General features: G+C 36.0%; 1 protein-coding gene across 1 annotated transcript in view; it reads right to left on the bottom strand.

The window, feature by feature from the left end:
* Positions 1–18,665, bottom strand: part of DNAH14 (dynein axonemal heavy chain 14) — a 628,991-nt gene that overhangs the window by 572,694 nt on the left and 37,632 nt on the right. The window contains exons 8-9 of the mRNA XM_031935270.1: positions 10,416–10,560; positions 5,469–5,600 (exon numbers count right to left, since the gene is read on the bottom strand). Coding sequence (XP_031791130.1) covers positions 5,469–5,600; positions 10,416–10,560 — 277 coding nt within the window. The remainder of the gene's footprint in view (positions 1–5,468; positions 5,601–10,415; positions 10,561–18,665) is intronic.

Raw genomic sequence — 18,665 nt, 5'->3', positions numbered from 1 at the left:
AAAAAATGATCATGCAAAAACTCCATCTGAAGGTTACCAACAGCAAAGACCAAAGGTAGATAAATCCACGAAGATGAGGAAAAGCCAGTGCACCAAAGCTGAAAACTCCAAAAACTAGAATGTCTCTCCTCCTCCAAAGGATCACAACTCCTTACTAGCAATGGAACAAAACTGGATGAAGAATGAGTTTGACGAACTGACAGAAGTAGGCTTCAGAAAGTGGGTAATAACAAACTCCTCCAAGCTAAAGGAGCATGTTCTAACCCAATGCAAGGAAGGTAAGAACCTTGATAAAAGGTTAGAAGAACTGCTAACTAGAATAACCAGTTTATAGAAGAACATAAATGACCTGATGGAGCTGAAAAACTCAGCACGACAACTTTGTGAAGCATACACAAGCATCAATAGCCAAAGCAATCAAGTGGAAAAAGGATATCAGAGATTGAAGATCAACTTAATGAAATAAAGCTTGAAGACAAGCCTAGAGAAAAAACAATGAAAAGGAATGAACAAAGCTTCAAAGAAATACGAGACTATGTGAAAAGACCAAAGCTACATTTGACTGGTGTACCTGAAAGTGATGGGGAGAATGGAACCCAGTGGGAAAACACTCTTCAGGATATTATCTAGGAGAACTTCCCCAACCTAGCAAGACAGGCCAATATTCAAATTCAGGAAATACAGGGAATACCATAAAGATACTCCTTGAGAAGAGCAACCCCAAGACATATAATCATCAGATTCACTAAGGTTGAAAAGAAAGAAAAAATGTAAAGGTCAGCCAGAGAGAAAGGTCGAGTTACCTACCAAGGGAAGTCCATCAGACTAACAGCGGATCTCACTGCAGAAACTCTACATGACAGAATAGACTGGGGGCCAATATTCAACATTCTTAAAGAAAAGAATTTTCAACCCAGAATTTCATATCCAGCCAAATTAAGCTTCACAAGTGAAGGAGAAATAATATCCTTTAAAGACAAGCAAATGCTGAGGGATTTTGTCACCACCAGGCCGGCCTTACAAGAGCTCCTGAAAGAACCACTAAATACGGAAAGGAAAAACTGGTACCAGCCACCGCAAAAACATGCCAAATTGTGAAGACCATCGATACTATGAAGAAACTGCATCAACTAATGGGCAAAATAACCAGCTAGCATCATAATGACAGGATCAAAATCACACGTAACAATATTAACCTTAAATGTAAACAGGCTAAATGCCCCAATTAAAAGACACAGACTGGCAAATTGGATAAAGAGTCAAGATCCATCAGTGTGCTGTATTCAGGAGACACATCTCATGCGGAAAGACACACATAGGCTCAAAATAAAGAGATGGAGGAAGATTTACCAAGCAAATGGAAAGCAAAACAAACAAACAAACAAACAAAAGCAGAGGTTGCATTCCTAGCATCTGATAAAACAGACCTTAAACCAACAAAGATTTAAAAAAGACAAAGAAGGGTATTACATAATGGTAAAGGGATCAATGCAACAAGAAGGGCTAACTATCCTAAATATATATGCACCTAATACAGGAGCATCCAGATTCATAAAGCAAGTTCTTAGAGACCTACAAAGAGGCTTAGACTCCCACACAATAATAGTGGGAGACTTTAACATCCCACTGTCAATATTAGACAGATCAATGAGACAAAATTAACAAGGATATTCAAGACTTGAACTTAGCTCTGGACCAAGCAAACCTAGTAGACATCTACACAACACTCACCCCAAATCAACAAAATATACATTCTTCTCACCACCATATAGTACTTGCTTCTGAATGACTACTGGGTAAATGACAAAGTTAAGGCAGAAATGATTAAGTTCTTTGAAACCAATAAGAACAAAGACAGAGAACAAACACATAATGTACCAGAATCACTGGGACACAGCTAAAGCAGTGTTTAGAGGGAAACTTATAGCAATCAATGCCCACAGGAGAAAGCAGGAAATATCTAAAATCAACACCCTAACATCAAAATTAAAAGAACTAGAGAAGCAAGAGCAAACAAATTCAAAAGTTAGCAGAAGACAAGAAATAACTAAGATCAGAGCAAAACTGAAGGAGATAGAGACAAAAAAATCTTCAAAAAATCAAAGAATTCAGGAGCTGTTTTTTTTCAAAAGATTAACAAAATGGATAGACCACTAGCCAGACTAATAAAGAAGAGAGAAGAATCTAGTAGACACAATAAAAAATGATAAAGGGGAGACAACTACTGATCCCACAGAAATACAAACTACCATCAGAGAATACTGTAAATACCTCTATACAAATAAAATAGAAAATCTAGAGGAAATGGACAAATTCCTGGACACATACAACCTCCCAAAACTAAACCAGGAGGAAGATGAATCCCTGAATAGACCAATAACAAGTTCTGAAATGGAGGCAGTAATTAATAGCCTACCAACCAAAAAAAGTCCAGGACCAAATGGATTCACAGCTGAATTCTACCAGAGGTACAAAGAGGAGCTGGTCCCATTCCATCTGAAACTATTCCAAACAACAGAAAAGGAGGGACTCCTCCCTAACTCATTTTCTGAGGCCAGTATCATCCTGATACCAAAGCCTGGCAGAGAAACCGCAAAAAAAGAAAATTTCAGGCCAACATCCCTGATGAACATGGATGCAAAAATCCTGAATAAAATATTGGCAAACCAAATCCAGCAGCACATTAAAAAGCTTATCCACCACGATTAAGTCAGGTTCATCGCTAGGATGCAAGGCTGGTTCAACATACACAAATCAATACATGTAATCCATCATGTAAACAGAACCAATGACAAAATCTACATGATTATCTCAATAGATGCAGAAAAGGCCTTCGATAAAATTCAACACCCCTTCATGCTAAAAAGTCTCAATAAACTAGGTATTGATGGAACATACCCACAGCCAATATTATACGAACAGGCAAAAGTGGAGGCATTTCCTTTGAAAACTGGCACAAGACAAGGTTGCCTTCTCTCACCACATAATATTCAACATAATATTGGAAGTTCTGGCCAGGGCAATCAGACAAGAGAAAGAAAGAAAGCGTATTCAAACAGGAATAGAGGAAGTCAAAGTATCTCTCTTTGCAGATGATATGATCGTATATTAAGAAAACCCCATCGTCTCAGCCCAAAAACTCCTTACGCTGATAAGAAACTTCAGCAAAGCCTCAGGATACAAAATCAATGTGCAAAAATCACAAGCATTCCTATACACCAATAATAGACAAACAGAGAGCCTAATCATGAACAAACTCCCATTCACAACTGCTTCAAAGAGAATAAAATACAACTTACAAGAGATGTGAAGGACCTCTTCAAGGAGAACTACAAACAACTGTTCATGGAAATAAGAGAGGACACAAACAAATGGAAAAACATTCCATGCTCATGGATAGGAAGAATCAATATTGTGAAAATAGTCATATTTCCCAAAGTAATTTACAGATTCAATGCTATTCCCATCAAGCTATCATTGACTTTCTTCACATAATTAGAAAAAACTACTTTAAATTTAATATGGAACCAAACAAGAGCCTTTATAGCCAAGACAATCCTAAGCAAAAAAAAAAAAAAACAAAACTGGAGGCATCATGCTACCTGACTTCAATATATTACAAGGCTACAGTAACCAAAACAGCAGGGTACTGGTACCAAAACAGAGATATAGACCAATGGAACAAAACAGAGGCCTCAGAAATAACACCACACATCTACAACCATCTGATCTTTGAAAAACCTGACAAAACAAGCAATGGGCAAAGGATTCCCTGTTTAATTAAAAGTGTTGGGAAAACTGGCTAGCCATATGCAGAAAACTGAAACTGGACCCATTCTTTACACCTTATACAAAAATTAACTCAAGACAGATTAAAGACTTAAATGTAAGACCTAAAACCATAAAAACCCTAGAAGAAAACCAAGGCAATACCATTCAGAACAGAGGCATGGGCAAAGACTTCATGACTAAAACACCAAAAGCAATTGCAACAAAAGCCAAAATTGACAAATGGGATCTAATTAAACTAAAGAGCTTCTGCAGAGCAAAAGAAACTATCATCAGAGTGAACAGACAACCTACAGAATGGGAGAATACTTTTGCAATCTATCCATCTGACAAAGGGCTAATATCCAGAATCTACAAAAAACTTAAACAAATATACAAGAAAAAAATAACCCCATTAAAAAGTGGGCAAAGGATATGAACAGACACTTTTCAAAAGAAGACATTCATGCAGCAAACAAACATGAAAAAAAAAAGCTCATCATCACTAGTCATTAAAGAAATGCAAATAAAAACAACAAGATACCATCTCACGCCAGTTAGAATGGTGATCATTAAAAAGTCAGGAAACAACAGATGCTGTGGAGAAAAAGGAATACTTCTACACTGTTGGTGGGGGTGTCAATTAGTTTGACCATTGTGGAAGACAGTGATTCCTCAAGGATCTAGAACTAGAAATACCATTTGACCCAACAATCCCATTACTGTGTATATACCCAAAGGATTATAAATCATTTTATTCTAGACACCTGCACACGTATGTTTACTGCAGCACTATTCACAATAGCAAAGACTTGGAAGCAACCCAAATGCCCATCAATGTTAGCCTGGATAAAGAAAATATGGCACATATACACCATGGAAAACTACACAACCATAAAAAAGAATGAGTTCACGTCCTTTGCAGGGATGCCGATGAAGCTGGAAACCATTATTCTCAGTAAACTAACACAGGAACAGAAAAACTAACACAGGAACAGAAAAACAAACACTGCATGTTCTCACTCATAAGTTGGAGTTGAACAATGAGAACATATAGGCACAGGGAGGGGAACATGATACACTGGGGCTGTCTGGGAGTGGGGGGTAAGGGGAGGGATAGCATTAGGAGAAATAACTAATGTAGATGACAGGTTGATGGGTGCAGCAAACCACCATGGCACATGTATACCTATGTAACAAATCTGCACATGTATCCCAGAACTTAAAGTATTAAAATAAAAAAGAAAGAAAGAAAGAAAAAAAGAAAGAAAGAAAGAAAGAAAGAAAGAAAGAAAGAAAGAAAGAAAGAAAGAAAGAAAGAAAGAAAAATGTACATCCTTAGACTGTGCCTACTGAAACAGAAATCTCTTGTTTTATGAAGCCTTTGAGGTGATTCTCTTGGCCACTAAAGTTTGAGAATCATCATCCTTAGCATTTAAATATATTAAATTTCATAAGTTGTATATAGATATACACATATATGCATTCATATATATATAAATATATATTTCTTTGCATTTTACATCATACCTGGAAAAATTATGGTATATAGTAAATACACAGTACCAGTTAGTTGTTAATTAACCACCTTTGCTCCTTACCTTCCCATTTCAGATACTTTTTCCAGGGATGCAATTTGGATCAATTGCTGCAGCCAGTAAATTGAAACTTTGATAAACGTGATATAATTAAAGAATTACCTTTAGAAAAGTACTTTTCATCTCTGAAACTGCCTTATCCCTGATGTCCTCAAGTTGTTTCAATGCCTGGGTAGCTTGCTGTAACTGCTCTTCACAAAATTCATCTAGAGAATATGTTCGAGAACTATCCAGCTAATTAGATGATAGTATATGATCAGTGTTAGAAAGTCAAAATTCATATTTAAAAAAGATAAACATTTGGTCTTTTCATGTCATAAAGAAGACCCCATATTTTACATTTTGTTCTGTATATCTCATATGACTTACATGTTTCTCAAATTTAAACACTTGTTAAATCTAACTAAATCTTGATTAAAATACAGAAAAATACATTATTGTTTCAAATAATAACTAAGATTAAACCAAAACAGAAAATTCAAGAGTTGATGTGTTTTTGAAACATTTATGCATGCAGAGAATCCACCAATCCCAGAAACGACTTTTACTTTTGAAGCCACAACTATCTGTTAACAATTTAAAAAACAAAAATAAAATACAGCATTATCAGGGGAACCAGTCCCCAATATTTCAAGGTAGGTTCTTTTCTATTTTCCCTAAGTGTTGGTCGGTCTGAGAAATAAAGAGAAAGAGTACAAAGAGAGAAATTTTACAGCTGGGCCTCTGTGGGTGACATCACATATTGGCAAGTTCCATGATGCCCCCTGAGCTGCAAAACCAGCAAGTTTTTATTAGGGATTTCAAAAGGGGAAGGAGTGTATGAATAAGAAGTCAGTCACAGACATCACATGCTTCAAAAGGCAATAAAACATCACAAGACATATGGCAGAGCAAGATCACAAGGCCAGGGCGAAATTAGAATTACTGATGAGGTTCCATGTCCCACTGGGCATGCATTCTCATTGATAAATATCTTAACAGGAAACAGGGTTTGAAAGCAGACAACCAGTCTGACTAGAATTCGCCAGGCTGGAATTTCCTAATCCTAGCAAGCCTGAGGGCGCTGCAGGAGACCAGGGCATATTTCATCCCTTATCTTCAACTGCATAAGACAGACACTCCCAGAGTGGCCATTTTAGAGACCTCCCCCTGGAAATGCATTCCCTTCCCAGGATTATTCCTTGCTGGGAAAATAATTAGTGATATTTCTCCTATTTGCTGTCTGCAAGAAGAGAAATATGACCCTGTTCTGCCAGGCCCCACAGGCATTCAGACCTTATGGTTATCTCCCTTGTTCCCTGAAAATTGCTGTTATCCTGTGCTTTTTCAAGGTGACCAGATTTCATATTGTTCAAACACACATGTTTTACAAACAATTTGTACAGATAATGCAATCATCACAGGGTCCTGAGGCAACATACATCCTCAGCTTACGAAGATGATGGGACTAAGAGATTAAAATAAAGACAGGCATAGGAAATTATAAGAGTATTGATTGGGGAAGTGATAAATGTCCATGAAAGCTTCACAATTTATGTTCAGAGACTGCAGTAAAGACAGGCGTAAGAAATTATAAAAGTATTAATTTGGGGAACTAATAAATGTCCATGAAATCTTCACAATTCACGTTTTTCTGCCGTGGCTTCAACCAGTCCCTCTGTTCAGGGTCCCTGACTTCCCACAACACAGCATAAAGAGGGTAAAATTACATGATTCAAACAAAGTTAATTTTATTCACAATTCAGTCAGAATCTATATGGAAGAAATCTCCATCAACTATGCTATGAATTAATCTCTGGTAATACAAAAACATAACGTTCCATCCATGCATGTATATTCCATCATTCTTCCTTCTTTCAGTATTATTTTTCCACTACTGTGTTAATTCTCTGAACAAAATATATTTTCATTAATAAATATGCAGATATCTTTATTATTTATCATATAGTTATACTATAAAAATTAATAAATGTATCTTCCCACAACAAAAAAGATTGAAAAGTACTGCTCTTGCTTAAAATTTTGGATTTACTCTTTAAGTTTCCATTCTCCTGGTTCCATATCTGACTACCATGTCTGAATTTTTCAAAACCTCTCTGCCATTCTGGTCTTACTGACAACATCCTAATTAAAGTCTTCATTGCTTATACCTGCATTTATCCAGTACCATAACTGATCTCTATCACCCAAGTATCTCTCCACTTCCAATTTTTCCCAAAGACCAATATTACAACAATTTTCCTAAAATACTATGTTCAAAAACTTTGAATAGCTGTTCTTTAAGAGTAGTTCTCAAAATTTATCCTGCACAAGAGTTAACTGAGGAACCTATTTAAAATGTAGATTATCAGCACCACTCACTGCCCTCTCTTGCAAAAGGAATGGGACACAAATATTTACATTTTTATTAAGCACCCAAATACTGCACAATAAAACAAACTTCACTCGAATGTGAAACATGATCCAAAGTCTCAACTCTACACGATTCTGTCAACTTGGATAAGTGACAATCTCTCTAGAACTAAGTTTTGTTCGAATAAGTGAATTTTATTCAAAATTCATTCAGAATCTAGCCGGGAGAAATCTCCATCAACTAAGCTAAGAATTCATCTTTGGTAATACAAAAACATAATGTTCCATCCATTTGAAAGTAAAGATTTGAACAAACAACATAGGTTCTTTACCTTCCAGTTCCAGAAATTCCACCCTCTTTAAAGGTATGCTTTCATCCCAGCAGAGTACACATATGACCACCGTTAATGGCATTAACTTCTGAACAATCCCATTCTTCACATTCATAACCTTGCTTCATTCTCCTTACGTCCTCATTGTCAGTCTTCATTGGTGTCTGCATCCCTGGGCTATGCATAGCCTTCCAATTCTAATGCACAACTGGCCACCTTTGACTCCTGACCCCAGCTTGGTTCTCCAGGATATAAATCTCTGCTCTTCCACCCTCGAAACCTGGCTTTTCCACACACAGTATCAGAAATTCCCATTCTTGTAAATTGCCCTCATAACAATCACCACTAGGAGTTCCCCTGCCCTATGGGCAGGTTGAAATCCTACTTTTCCCTTACTGTGTTATTCTTGGCCTGACATTCATGAGCCAATCTAATTTTCAAATCAAATATATATTGAATGCCTTACTCACATTTATATTCTTTATTTAAAAGCCTCATCTCCTCCCCCCATGGCTATTCAAATCCAGCACAGCCTAGCTCAAAATATGAGGCATGACCTAACTTTAATTCCAAATAAGGCTAATCTCTGCCTCCTCTGGATTTCTGTAACATGACTGTTTTACAAGTATTGTTTGCACGTAAACATTTGTTACCTTATACTTTGCTAATGATTAGGTAGAATGATTAGCACAACAAAGAAACTATCTCTCAAATTAGTTTTCATTTTTATATGTAAAGAATTATTTCTTCCCATGAACTGTAAGCAGATTGAAAACAGCAAAGCTTTGCTTTTCACTTTGTATTAATCTCCTTTGCACAGCACTTTTCATGTAATAGATAATAAATACTTACATATTGTCTGGAAAAGTTTGTTCTCTTCCTCCTGATGTTCCATATTAAAGCTGACATGGCCTAAGGTCTCTAGGAAAGAGTCCTAACATTTCTTCTCTATCACTGGTCATGTTCTCTATCATTTGCTAGCATTTAAGGTGCAGACTTCAAAGGTATTTTAAAGTGTTTTATGCCTTCCCACCCATCATTAAAAATTAATAAATTTTGTCACTCAGCTATTTACAAAACAATCTAATATCACAGAGTTTTTTTTTTTTTTTTTTTTTGAGATGGAGTCTCGCTCTGTCGCCCAGGCTGGAGTGCAGTGGCCGGATCTCAGCTCACTGCAAGCTCCACCTCCCGGGTTTATGCCATTCTCCTGCCTCAGCCTCCCGAGTAGCTGGGACTACAGGCGCCCGCCACCTCACCCGGCTAGCTTTTTCTATTTTTTAGTAGAGACGCGGTTTCACCGTGTTAGCAAGGATGGTCTCGAACTCCTGACCTCATGATCCGTCCGTCTCGGCCTCCCAAAGTGCTGGGATTACAGGCTTGAGCCACCGCGCCCAGCCCACAGAGTATTTTATTTTCTTTTACATGAAAACCATATCCTATTTCCTTCTACATAAAAACCAAATCAAAAAGATTCCTCTGTGAAATGTCTCCCACTTAAGGTGAATTTAATCCTTTTGAAACATAAACATTCTCAATATAGTTATAAAAAATAAAATAATACTGGTATAAAAAATACATCTATGTAATAATTTCTCTTCCTTCATTAATTTATTCTTTTATTCAAAGACTAGTGTTGAGCACCTACTATGTATCAATCACTACACATAATTCTAAACGTCAGATGTTGATTTACAAGTATTGATCTTGTCACATGTAGTCAACACAACTGATTTTCGAGCTAATTATCAAATATTTAACTTGTCCAAGCCCCTTAAGAATTCCTCTTTCTTAGTCTAGATAACTCTACCAATTTGGCTTTTCTCCCTCATACATTGAGTGAGTGAAGTAAAAACTGCTAGAATCTTGTTCAATTGTAGACTAGTTCCAGGTACTTAACCACTCAAAAGAGCTATCTTATAGAAATTAAATTATTCCATTAAGAGGCTCACTTTTTCTAGAATCTTGAAATAGGAGAATTCATAAATTTAACCAAAACTTCTGAGTTGAAGCTTATGATAATATCTTGACAGCTATACAGGAGGAAGAATAGTTGATAACTATCAATTATGTATAAGAAGTAACTGATTATTTTAAATAATATTACACATTTGGAAATACATTTGAAAATAAAGGGTCTTATGGACTTAGGTTACTCATAAGGAAGAAACTACAAGAAATGTTAACTATTAAAATTTATTGCAAGGAACTCATGTTCTTTGCAGTTATTTTAGAACAGTAGTAATTGAAAGAGATGGTTTATTTATGAATTTAGAAATCTGTATATTTTTTAATTCAAATGCTATATGATCTTCCTAGTTTCTATATACCAATTATTAGCTTATAGTAGTATACTTCTACTCACCTTTACAAGGCATATGGCAGATAGATTATTTTCACTGTCATTATAATTTTTGAGATTAATTGCATCTTCACAAAGTCCTCTTATATAAAGCAAACAGGCTTGAAATAAGTCATCAGCCAAAAAAAGATGGTGGTACAAAAATGACCTGAAAGTTAAAAAATTTCTACAGATTTATCTCTCATTCAAAATGAATAAAATTAATTTAGAGGTAAGTAGAATGGTTTAGTTAATATCCTTATAGTCAAAATGTTTTACATCTACCCCATTTTAAATGATAATGATTAGTAAGCATTAGGGGTTGTGTTTGGATGATAATGTTGTAGGCAAGGCTTTAGGGACTAGGTGTGTTGAATAAGAACAAAATAGGAGGGGGAACAAGTAACGACATTGTATTATGCCATTGAGTTCTAATTTTGAAATATGAGGAAGTACTATCTAAAATGAATTATATGTCCTCAATGTGTTAAATTCACTAAATCAAAATAAATTCCTTCAATGTACTTTTCTCCCAATTATAGGAAAAAATACTAACTGGATTAGAGACCATTGGGAGAATGTTTCTTAAAATTTCCAACTACTTATATCCTAAAATAAAGAAGATGGGCCCTTTTCTTTTCTCTGTCTTTTTCTACTAGTCTAAATAATGATCACAAAGGTGAGACAAATCACTACTAACTACACTGGAAATAATAGAAAGACAGAACTTGGGGAGAAAAGGGCAGAGTAGAAGAGATGAGGTTCCTTAAAAATTGGACCAAGTAAAGCAAACTTCCCTGTGCAACAGTGTGTGGAGAAGAGGGGGCCTTCTGCCCTGAATCATCCCTTTGGAGTGGCTGAGTTTTAAGGGTTATCAAGCTCATAATATACAGAAAATATAATAATCAGAAATTATCTCTTCCCTCTTTCTATTTTATAGTTGAGGGCTTTATACATTATAAAGCTAGTGAATTTTAAGCTTCATGGGTTCATCATTGACACTGCCTATTCCAAAGTCCTGTACTATTTATCTTAAAGAACGCTCCCAATTATATAAGCCTCACATAACGTAAAACTACTCCTAGACACAGAAGAATTTGATGACATCCCTTTAAGTATCCGATACAGAAAAGGAGATTATGCTAAAGACATGTGGCACATCATGGAAAGTAAAATATCACAAGAAGCAAACACAATCTCAGTATTTATTAACAAGAGGTTGACTATCAAAATTTAGGTAATAATAGACTCACATTATTCAGAGTTTGTTTAAAGTTTTCTTTTTTTCCTTTAAAAATGTACTAAATTTTGGTTTGCATATTTCAACATAGATATGAAAATGGGAAGGGTGCACATACAAGTAATTATAAGAATGGAAAACATGAAAAAATGTATAGCTGTAATGCATTATCTGATAGGAGAAAAATAGCACATCAACTAATGACTGTCTTCAAGCATAAGTATTATAAGGAACTCGCCACAAATTTCTGTTTTATTACAAAAGAAAACAAAATACATTCTACACAACATAACTCACACACAAACTAGAACTGCTTGGTATTAGGGAACATATCACAAAAGACTATTACTACTCAGGTACTGGATTCCAGGAAAAATGAAATAGACATACTTTTCACTGTTCTTCCTGCTCAGCACAACTAAAAACTCTGGATATTATATTAAAGCCGACATAACAAAACATTGAAGGGTGGGGAAAAAAAAGGCAAAGGTGTCTAGAAATGACATGGTGGTAAGTTCCCTGGGTTTTCTTTTTGCCCAATATATCCAAGACTTGAAGCTGAAGAAACCAGTAACCTAGAAATGCCAATGGGTGCAGATTAAGAAAAAAAAGTCCATTGTCTAGATAAAGGACCAGGAAAGGGGCAGCCTACCATGACAGAAACTTTTATTCAATAACTATTCTATTCCAGCCAAATACCATAGGGAAAAAAGGGTGAGTGGGAAGCCTAGAGTTCTACTCTTGGAGAATTGTTATAAAGCACCCTTAATACCTCCACGGAGGGTTTTCAGGGAAAGCGAAATAGGGAGCTTGGACATTTGTCCGCAATGGGTGGTAATATGTAAAGAAATAGAAGACATAAAGAAGAACCAAATGGAAATTTTAGAATTAAAAAATACAATGACAGAAATACAAAAAACTCAATGGATGAACTCAATGATAGAATGAAGTAGACAGAGAAACAAATCAGTGAACTGACAGAAAAACAGAAAGTATCCAATTCAAACAACAGCAAAAAAAATGAGGGAAATGAATCGCTTGAACCCAGGAGGTAGAGGTTGCAGTGAGCTGAGATCATGCCACTGCACTCCATCCAGCCTGGGCAACAGAGTGACCATCTCAGAAAAAAAAAAAAAAAAAAAAGAACAAATCTTCATTCACCTGTGGGATTACAAAATTGATCTAGCATTTGTGTCTGAAGTCCCAGAAGGAGAGGTTAAAGAAGACAGGGCTTAAAAAAAAATAAAAAATACTTGAAGAAATAATGGCTGAAACATTCTAAATTTGTCAAAAGAAACACAAACCTAGAGATTCAAGAAGCTAACGGAACTGAAAACAGGATAAAGACAAAGAAATCCACAACCAAGACATGTCGAAGTCAAACTTCTGAAAACTAAACATAAAGAAAAAAACCTTGAAATCAGCAAGAGGAAAAACACTTTATCTATAGGAGAAAAACAATTCAAATGACCATAGAGGTTAGAAGAAAGTGACACAATGTTTTTCAAGTGCTGAAAGAAAGGAACTGTCAACCCAGAATCCTATATCTAGCAATAATGTTCATGAATTAAGAGGAAATTAAGACATTCTAAGACAAAGGAAAAGTAAAAGAACTTGTGTACTAACAGACCTACACTAAAAATATGTCTAGAGAGAGTTCTTTAAACAGAAATCAAACAACCAAACAATAAAAGAAGGAACACTACAACATTAAAAAGGAAGAAAAAACATGATAAACAAAAATACAAGCAAATAGAATATTCCTCTCATGAGTTCTCTAAATTCTATTTGATGATAGAGGCAAAAATAATAACATTGCTTGATAAAGTTTCAAATGTACACATAAAAACTAAGACAATATATTACAAACAGGAAGGTAAAGAAACATGAAGGTTGCTACATGTTCAAACTGATAAAATTATAACACCAGTAGACTGTAATGTATACATAATCTTCTACTACAGCAACCATTAAAAAAGCTACACAAAGAGACACATTGAAAAATACTACAGATAAATCGAAATGGAATTCTTAAAAATGTTCAGGGCAGGAAACATAAAACATAGAAACAAACAGCAGAGAGAACTAACAGAATCCAAAAAAAAATGGCTTATAACTTAAAGCCCATATAAATAATCAGATTAAATTTAAATAGTCTAAATATGGCAATTAAAAGACAGAGATTGGTAGAATGGGTTTTAAAATATGCCATAGGTTAGGCACAGTGGCTCACTCCTGTAATCTCAGCATTCTGGGAGGCTGAGGCGGGCAGATCACCTGAGGTTGGGAGTTCGAGACCAGCCTGACCAACATGGAGAAACCCCATCTCTACTAAAAATACAAAATTAGCTGGGTGTGGTGGTGGGCACCTGTGATGCCAGCTACTTGGGAAGCTGAGGCAGGAGAATGGCTTGAACCCGGGAGACCGAAGTTTTGGTGAGTTGAGATCTTGCCATTACACTCTAGCCTGGGCAACGAGAGTGAAACTCCATCTCAAAAAAAAAAAAAAAAAAAAAAAAATGCATGGCACAATTATATGCTGTCTATAAGAAACCCACTTCAAATATAAGCATATCAAAAGTAAAAGGATGGAAAAGATACACTGTGTAAACACTAATCAAAAGAAAACATAGTGGCTATATTAAAACCAAATAAAGAAAACTACCAGTACAAAGAACAAAGAAAACTACCAGATATACTGAGGGACACCATACAATGTTAAAAGCATCAATCCACCAAGAAGATAGAGTAATTCTAAGCGTGTATGCACCAACAATAGGGTTGCAAAATGTCCAACAAAGACTGAACTGAAAGGAAAAGGAGACAAATCCACAATTACAGCTGGAAACTTCAGCACTCTCTCAACAACTGACAGAACAACTAGGCAGAAGATCAGCAAAGATATAGAAAGCTAAACAACTTTATCAACCAAGTGGGTCTACGCAGTGTTCTACAGAATACTCCACCCAACAACAGAAGAATACACAATCTTTTCAAGTTCCCATGGAACATATATCAATAAAGACCATATCCTGGAAACAACAACAACAACAACAACTCAACAAATTTTTTAAAAATCATACAGACTGATTTCTCACCACAATGAAATCAAACTAGAAATTAGTAGTAGGAAAAAAACAATAAAATCTCTAAATACTGGAAATTGAACAAAACACTGCTAAATGGGTCAAAGAGAAAGACTCGAGGAAAATTAAAAATTCAGTGAACTGAATGAAAATACAACATATCAAAATATGTGGTATACAGCTAAACCAGTGCTGACAGAAATTTGTAGTACTGGATGCTTACATTAAAGAGGCACTGCAAAATCAATAATCTATGCTCTCACTTTAAGAACTTAGAAAACAAAGAACAAATGAAACCCAAAGCAAACAGAGGAAAGAAATTATAATGATAGGAGCAGAAATCAATGAAATGGAGAAAAGAAAAACAATAGAGAAAAATTAATGAAACAAAGAGCTGATTCTTTGAAAACATCAATAAAGCAAAATTTATTAAATAAGATTGAAAAAAAGTGAAAAGACACAAAGTATCAGGAATAGGAATGAAACAGAGGATATCAAGATTGATTCTGTAGACATCAAAGGTATCATAAGGGAATATTATGAATAATTCTATACATAAAACTGACAACTTAGATGAAATGTACCAATTCCTCAAAAAACACAAACTACAACAACTCACCCAATGTGAAACAGATAATCTCAGTAGCCCTATACCTACCAAGAAAACTGAATTCATAATTTAAAAACTTCCAAAGAAGCAATCTCCAGGCCCAGATTACTTCACTGGACATTTCTATCAAATGCTTAAAGAAGAATTAACACAGATAGATATCAGTAAAAGGTCAAAATACAGGGTCTCAGGACTTTATTACCTCCCACAGAAAGTTAAACTAGCAACTATTCACAACTATTCACAAACAAGAACACCTTTGTGTTCCCAAAACTTGGGAAGGCCTGAGAAAGCTGCATGGACAACAGAACACAGAATCAAAAAAAAAGAACTGCCTTTGAAGGATAAGAGGACTTACCTCACTTTGATCCCACTGCCCTTCCTTTCCCCAAGACGGCTCACTGCAACAAAGAAAAAATTTCCCAGGGCCCACAGTTTCTACAGCAGGAAAATAGAATAGAAAGCAGACATCCCATTTCCCTGGCATTCTGATATGCTTCCCAAGAAGTCTACTTCAGTCTCACTTCTTAAGGAACACAGAGGGTAACAGCATGGCTAGACCACCTGGGGTCAGGTAGAGACAAAGCAAAAAGACAGAGCCCATGGCAATTAGCCTACAGATCTTGATGGCAGCTCTGTGTACCTGCCAGAGGTAGTACGCAATCTGAGGTACCAGCTAACAGCATAGCTCCCTCACAAATCCTAGCTGGTCACTCTCAGAAGTGTTGGGAAATTCTACCTGGCTTATATCCCTAGATGGCTCAGCCTCCAGTCCAGCCTCAGACCCTGCCCCAACGCCCCATACAGGGAGAGAAATACCCACCACAGTGCAATGTAACAAGGCACAGAAGCTAGTTCTTCCACACCCAGAAGGTTAAATAGCACTCAGTTCAGGCTCAAAGCCCACCCCAAGGCCCTGCATAAGCAGGAAGGCAAACCTTGTCTGTGTATTATGTACTAAGCATAGCAGCTGGTCCCCTCCATCCTAAGCAGTGACTCCACCAACCTTGGAGCTCCTCTCACAACCCCATCCAACTGCAGTGGTACTATTAGGCCAGAGAATATATGTTGTGGCTCAGCCAGATAAAAGACAATTGCAGTGTCCAGCCAGTAGTTCTGCTTGATTGCAGAGCTCAGTCGGGGTCTCACCAGAGAGTAGAGTCCAGTCAGCTTCCCTACCCTAATCAAAGACAGCAGCTCAGCAATCTTGAGAACCCAAAAGCAAGTTCTGCCTGCCCAAGGTCATTACCAGATGGCCCACCCAGAATAAAAAGCTAAACAGTGAAAGGTATATTTCTGCCAAAGAAAATCTATGACAAGGCACAGTGACTCTTGCCTCTACTCCCAACACTTTGGAAGACTGAAGCAGGTAGATCACTTGAGCCCAGGAGTTCAAGACCAGCCTGGGCAACACAGTGAGGCACTGTTTCTACAGAAAAAAAAAGAAAGAAAGAAAGAAAAGAAAAATTAATTCAGTGGATATGGTGGCATGCACCTGTGGTCTCAGCTACTCAGGAAGGTGAGGAGGATTGCTTGAGCCCAGGAGGTTGAGACTGCAGTGAACCACAATCATGCCCGGGCCACAGAGCAAGACTCTGTCTCAAAAAAGAAAATAAAATATAAAAGCTGAAAGAGGTGTCTGTCTCCTTACAGGCACAGACATCAACACAAGAATATGGGATTACAAAGACTCAGGAAATCATAATGCCTCCCAAAGAAACTAACAAAGCCCCATCACTCGGCCCTAAAGTAGAAACTTTTTAAATAGCAGACAAATAATTCAGCATATCCCCTTAAAGAAGGTCAGTGGACTACAGAAAGATATGCATAAGAAATTAAATTAACTTAGAAAACTATATACAGACAAAATTAGAAGTCTAAGAAATAAAAAGAATAAAAGCAGCAAAATACAAATCCTAAAGATAAAGATACAATGACTGAACTAAACAACACAATGAAGAGTTTCAACAGCAGGCTCAGTCAAACTGAAGAAAGAATGAATAAGGTCAAAGACAGAACATGTGAAATTATCCAGTCAGAAAAGCAAAAGGAAAAGAATAAAAACAATGAAAAAAAGCCTACATTAATTATAGAACACTGGCAAGAGATCCAAGAGTCTCATAATAGAAGTTACAAAGTAGAAAAATGAGAAGACAGGTCAGAAAGCACATTTAAAGAAATAATGGCTGAAACCTTCCCTAATCTAGGGGAAAATACCAACATCAAGTACAGAGATCTCCAATTAAATTTAACCCAGAGTTCAACAACACACATAATAATTAAACTACCAAATCAAAGACACAGAAAAATTTCTGAGAGCAGCAAGAGATAAGAAACAGATTTAAAAAAAAAATCCCAATATAACAATCAGCAGATTTGTCAGCAGAAACTCTGTGGGCCAGGGAAGAATGGGATGATATATTAAAAATGCTAAGGGGGAAAAAAAGCAACCGCTGCCTGCAAGCCAAAAATATTTTACCCAGCAAAGCTGTCATTCAGAAATGAGGCAGAAATAAAAACTTACCCAGACAAATAAACACTAAGTGAGTTAATTAGTACCAGGCCTGCTTTACAGGAATTGTAAAAGAGAGTTATTTAAGCTGAAAAAAGCCACTAAATGATAACATAAATCAAGAGCACAAAATTCAATGATATAAATAATACTGAACCATATTCAGAATACTGTAGGACTATAATGGTAATGTGTAAAGCAATTCCTAGTACAAGGATTAAGACAAAACTATTAAAACAACTATAGCTAAAATAATTTGTCAGTGGATACATATTACAAAATGATGCAAATTCTGTCATCAAAAACATAAAATGTGTTTCAAGAAGAATAAAAGTGTAGAATTGTTGTATGCAATCAAAGTTAAGTTGTTATCACTTTGAAATAGTATGTTATAGGCATAAGATGTTTTATGTAAGCCTCATGGTAACCACAAAGCAAAAATCCATACTAGACACAACACACAAAAATAGAACAAATTCAAAGCCTGCCACTACAGAAAACCATCAAAACACAAAGACAGCAAGAAAGAAACAAAGTGTTAATAAAACAACCAGAAAACAATGAACAAAACAGCAGTTGTAAGTCTTTACCTGTCCATAATTACCTTGAATATAAATGGATTAAATTCTTCAATAAAAAGACTTAGAGTGACTAAATAGATTTAAAAAACAAACACTGAACTACAGGCTGCCTGTAAGACACTCATTTACTGCACTTTTAAGGACACACATAGATTGAAAGTGAAGAGATGGAAAAGACATTCCACACAAATGGAAAGAAAAAGAACAGGGGTGGTTATAGTTATATCAGATAAAATAGACTTTAA

Source organism: Piliocolobus tephrosceles, chromosome 1, assembly GCF_002776525.5.
Source record: "Piliocolobus tephrosceles isolate RC106 chromosome 1, ASM277652v3, whole genome shotgun sequence".
NCBI classification, from domain to species: Eukaryota; Metazoa; Chordata; class Mammalia; order Primates; family Cercopithecidae; genus Piliocolobus; species Piliocolobus tephrosceles.
Note: the sequence above shows the minus strand (reverse complement) of the source record. Positions and strands in the feature narration are given on the sequence as shown.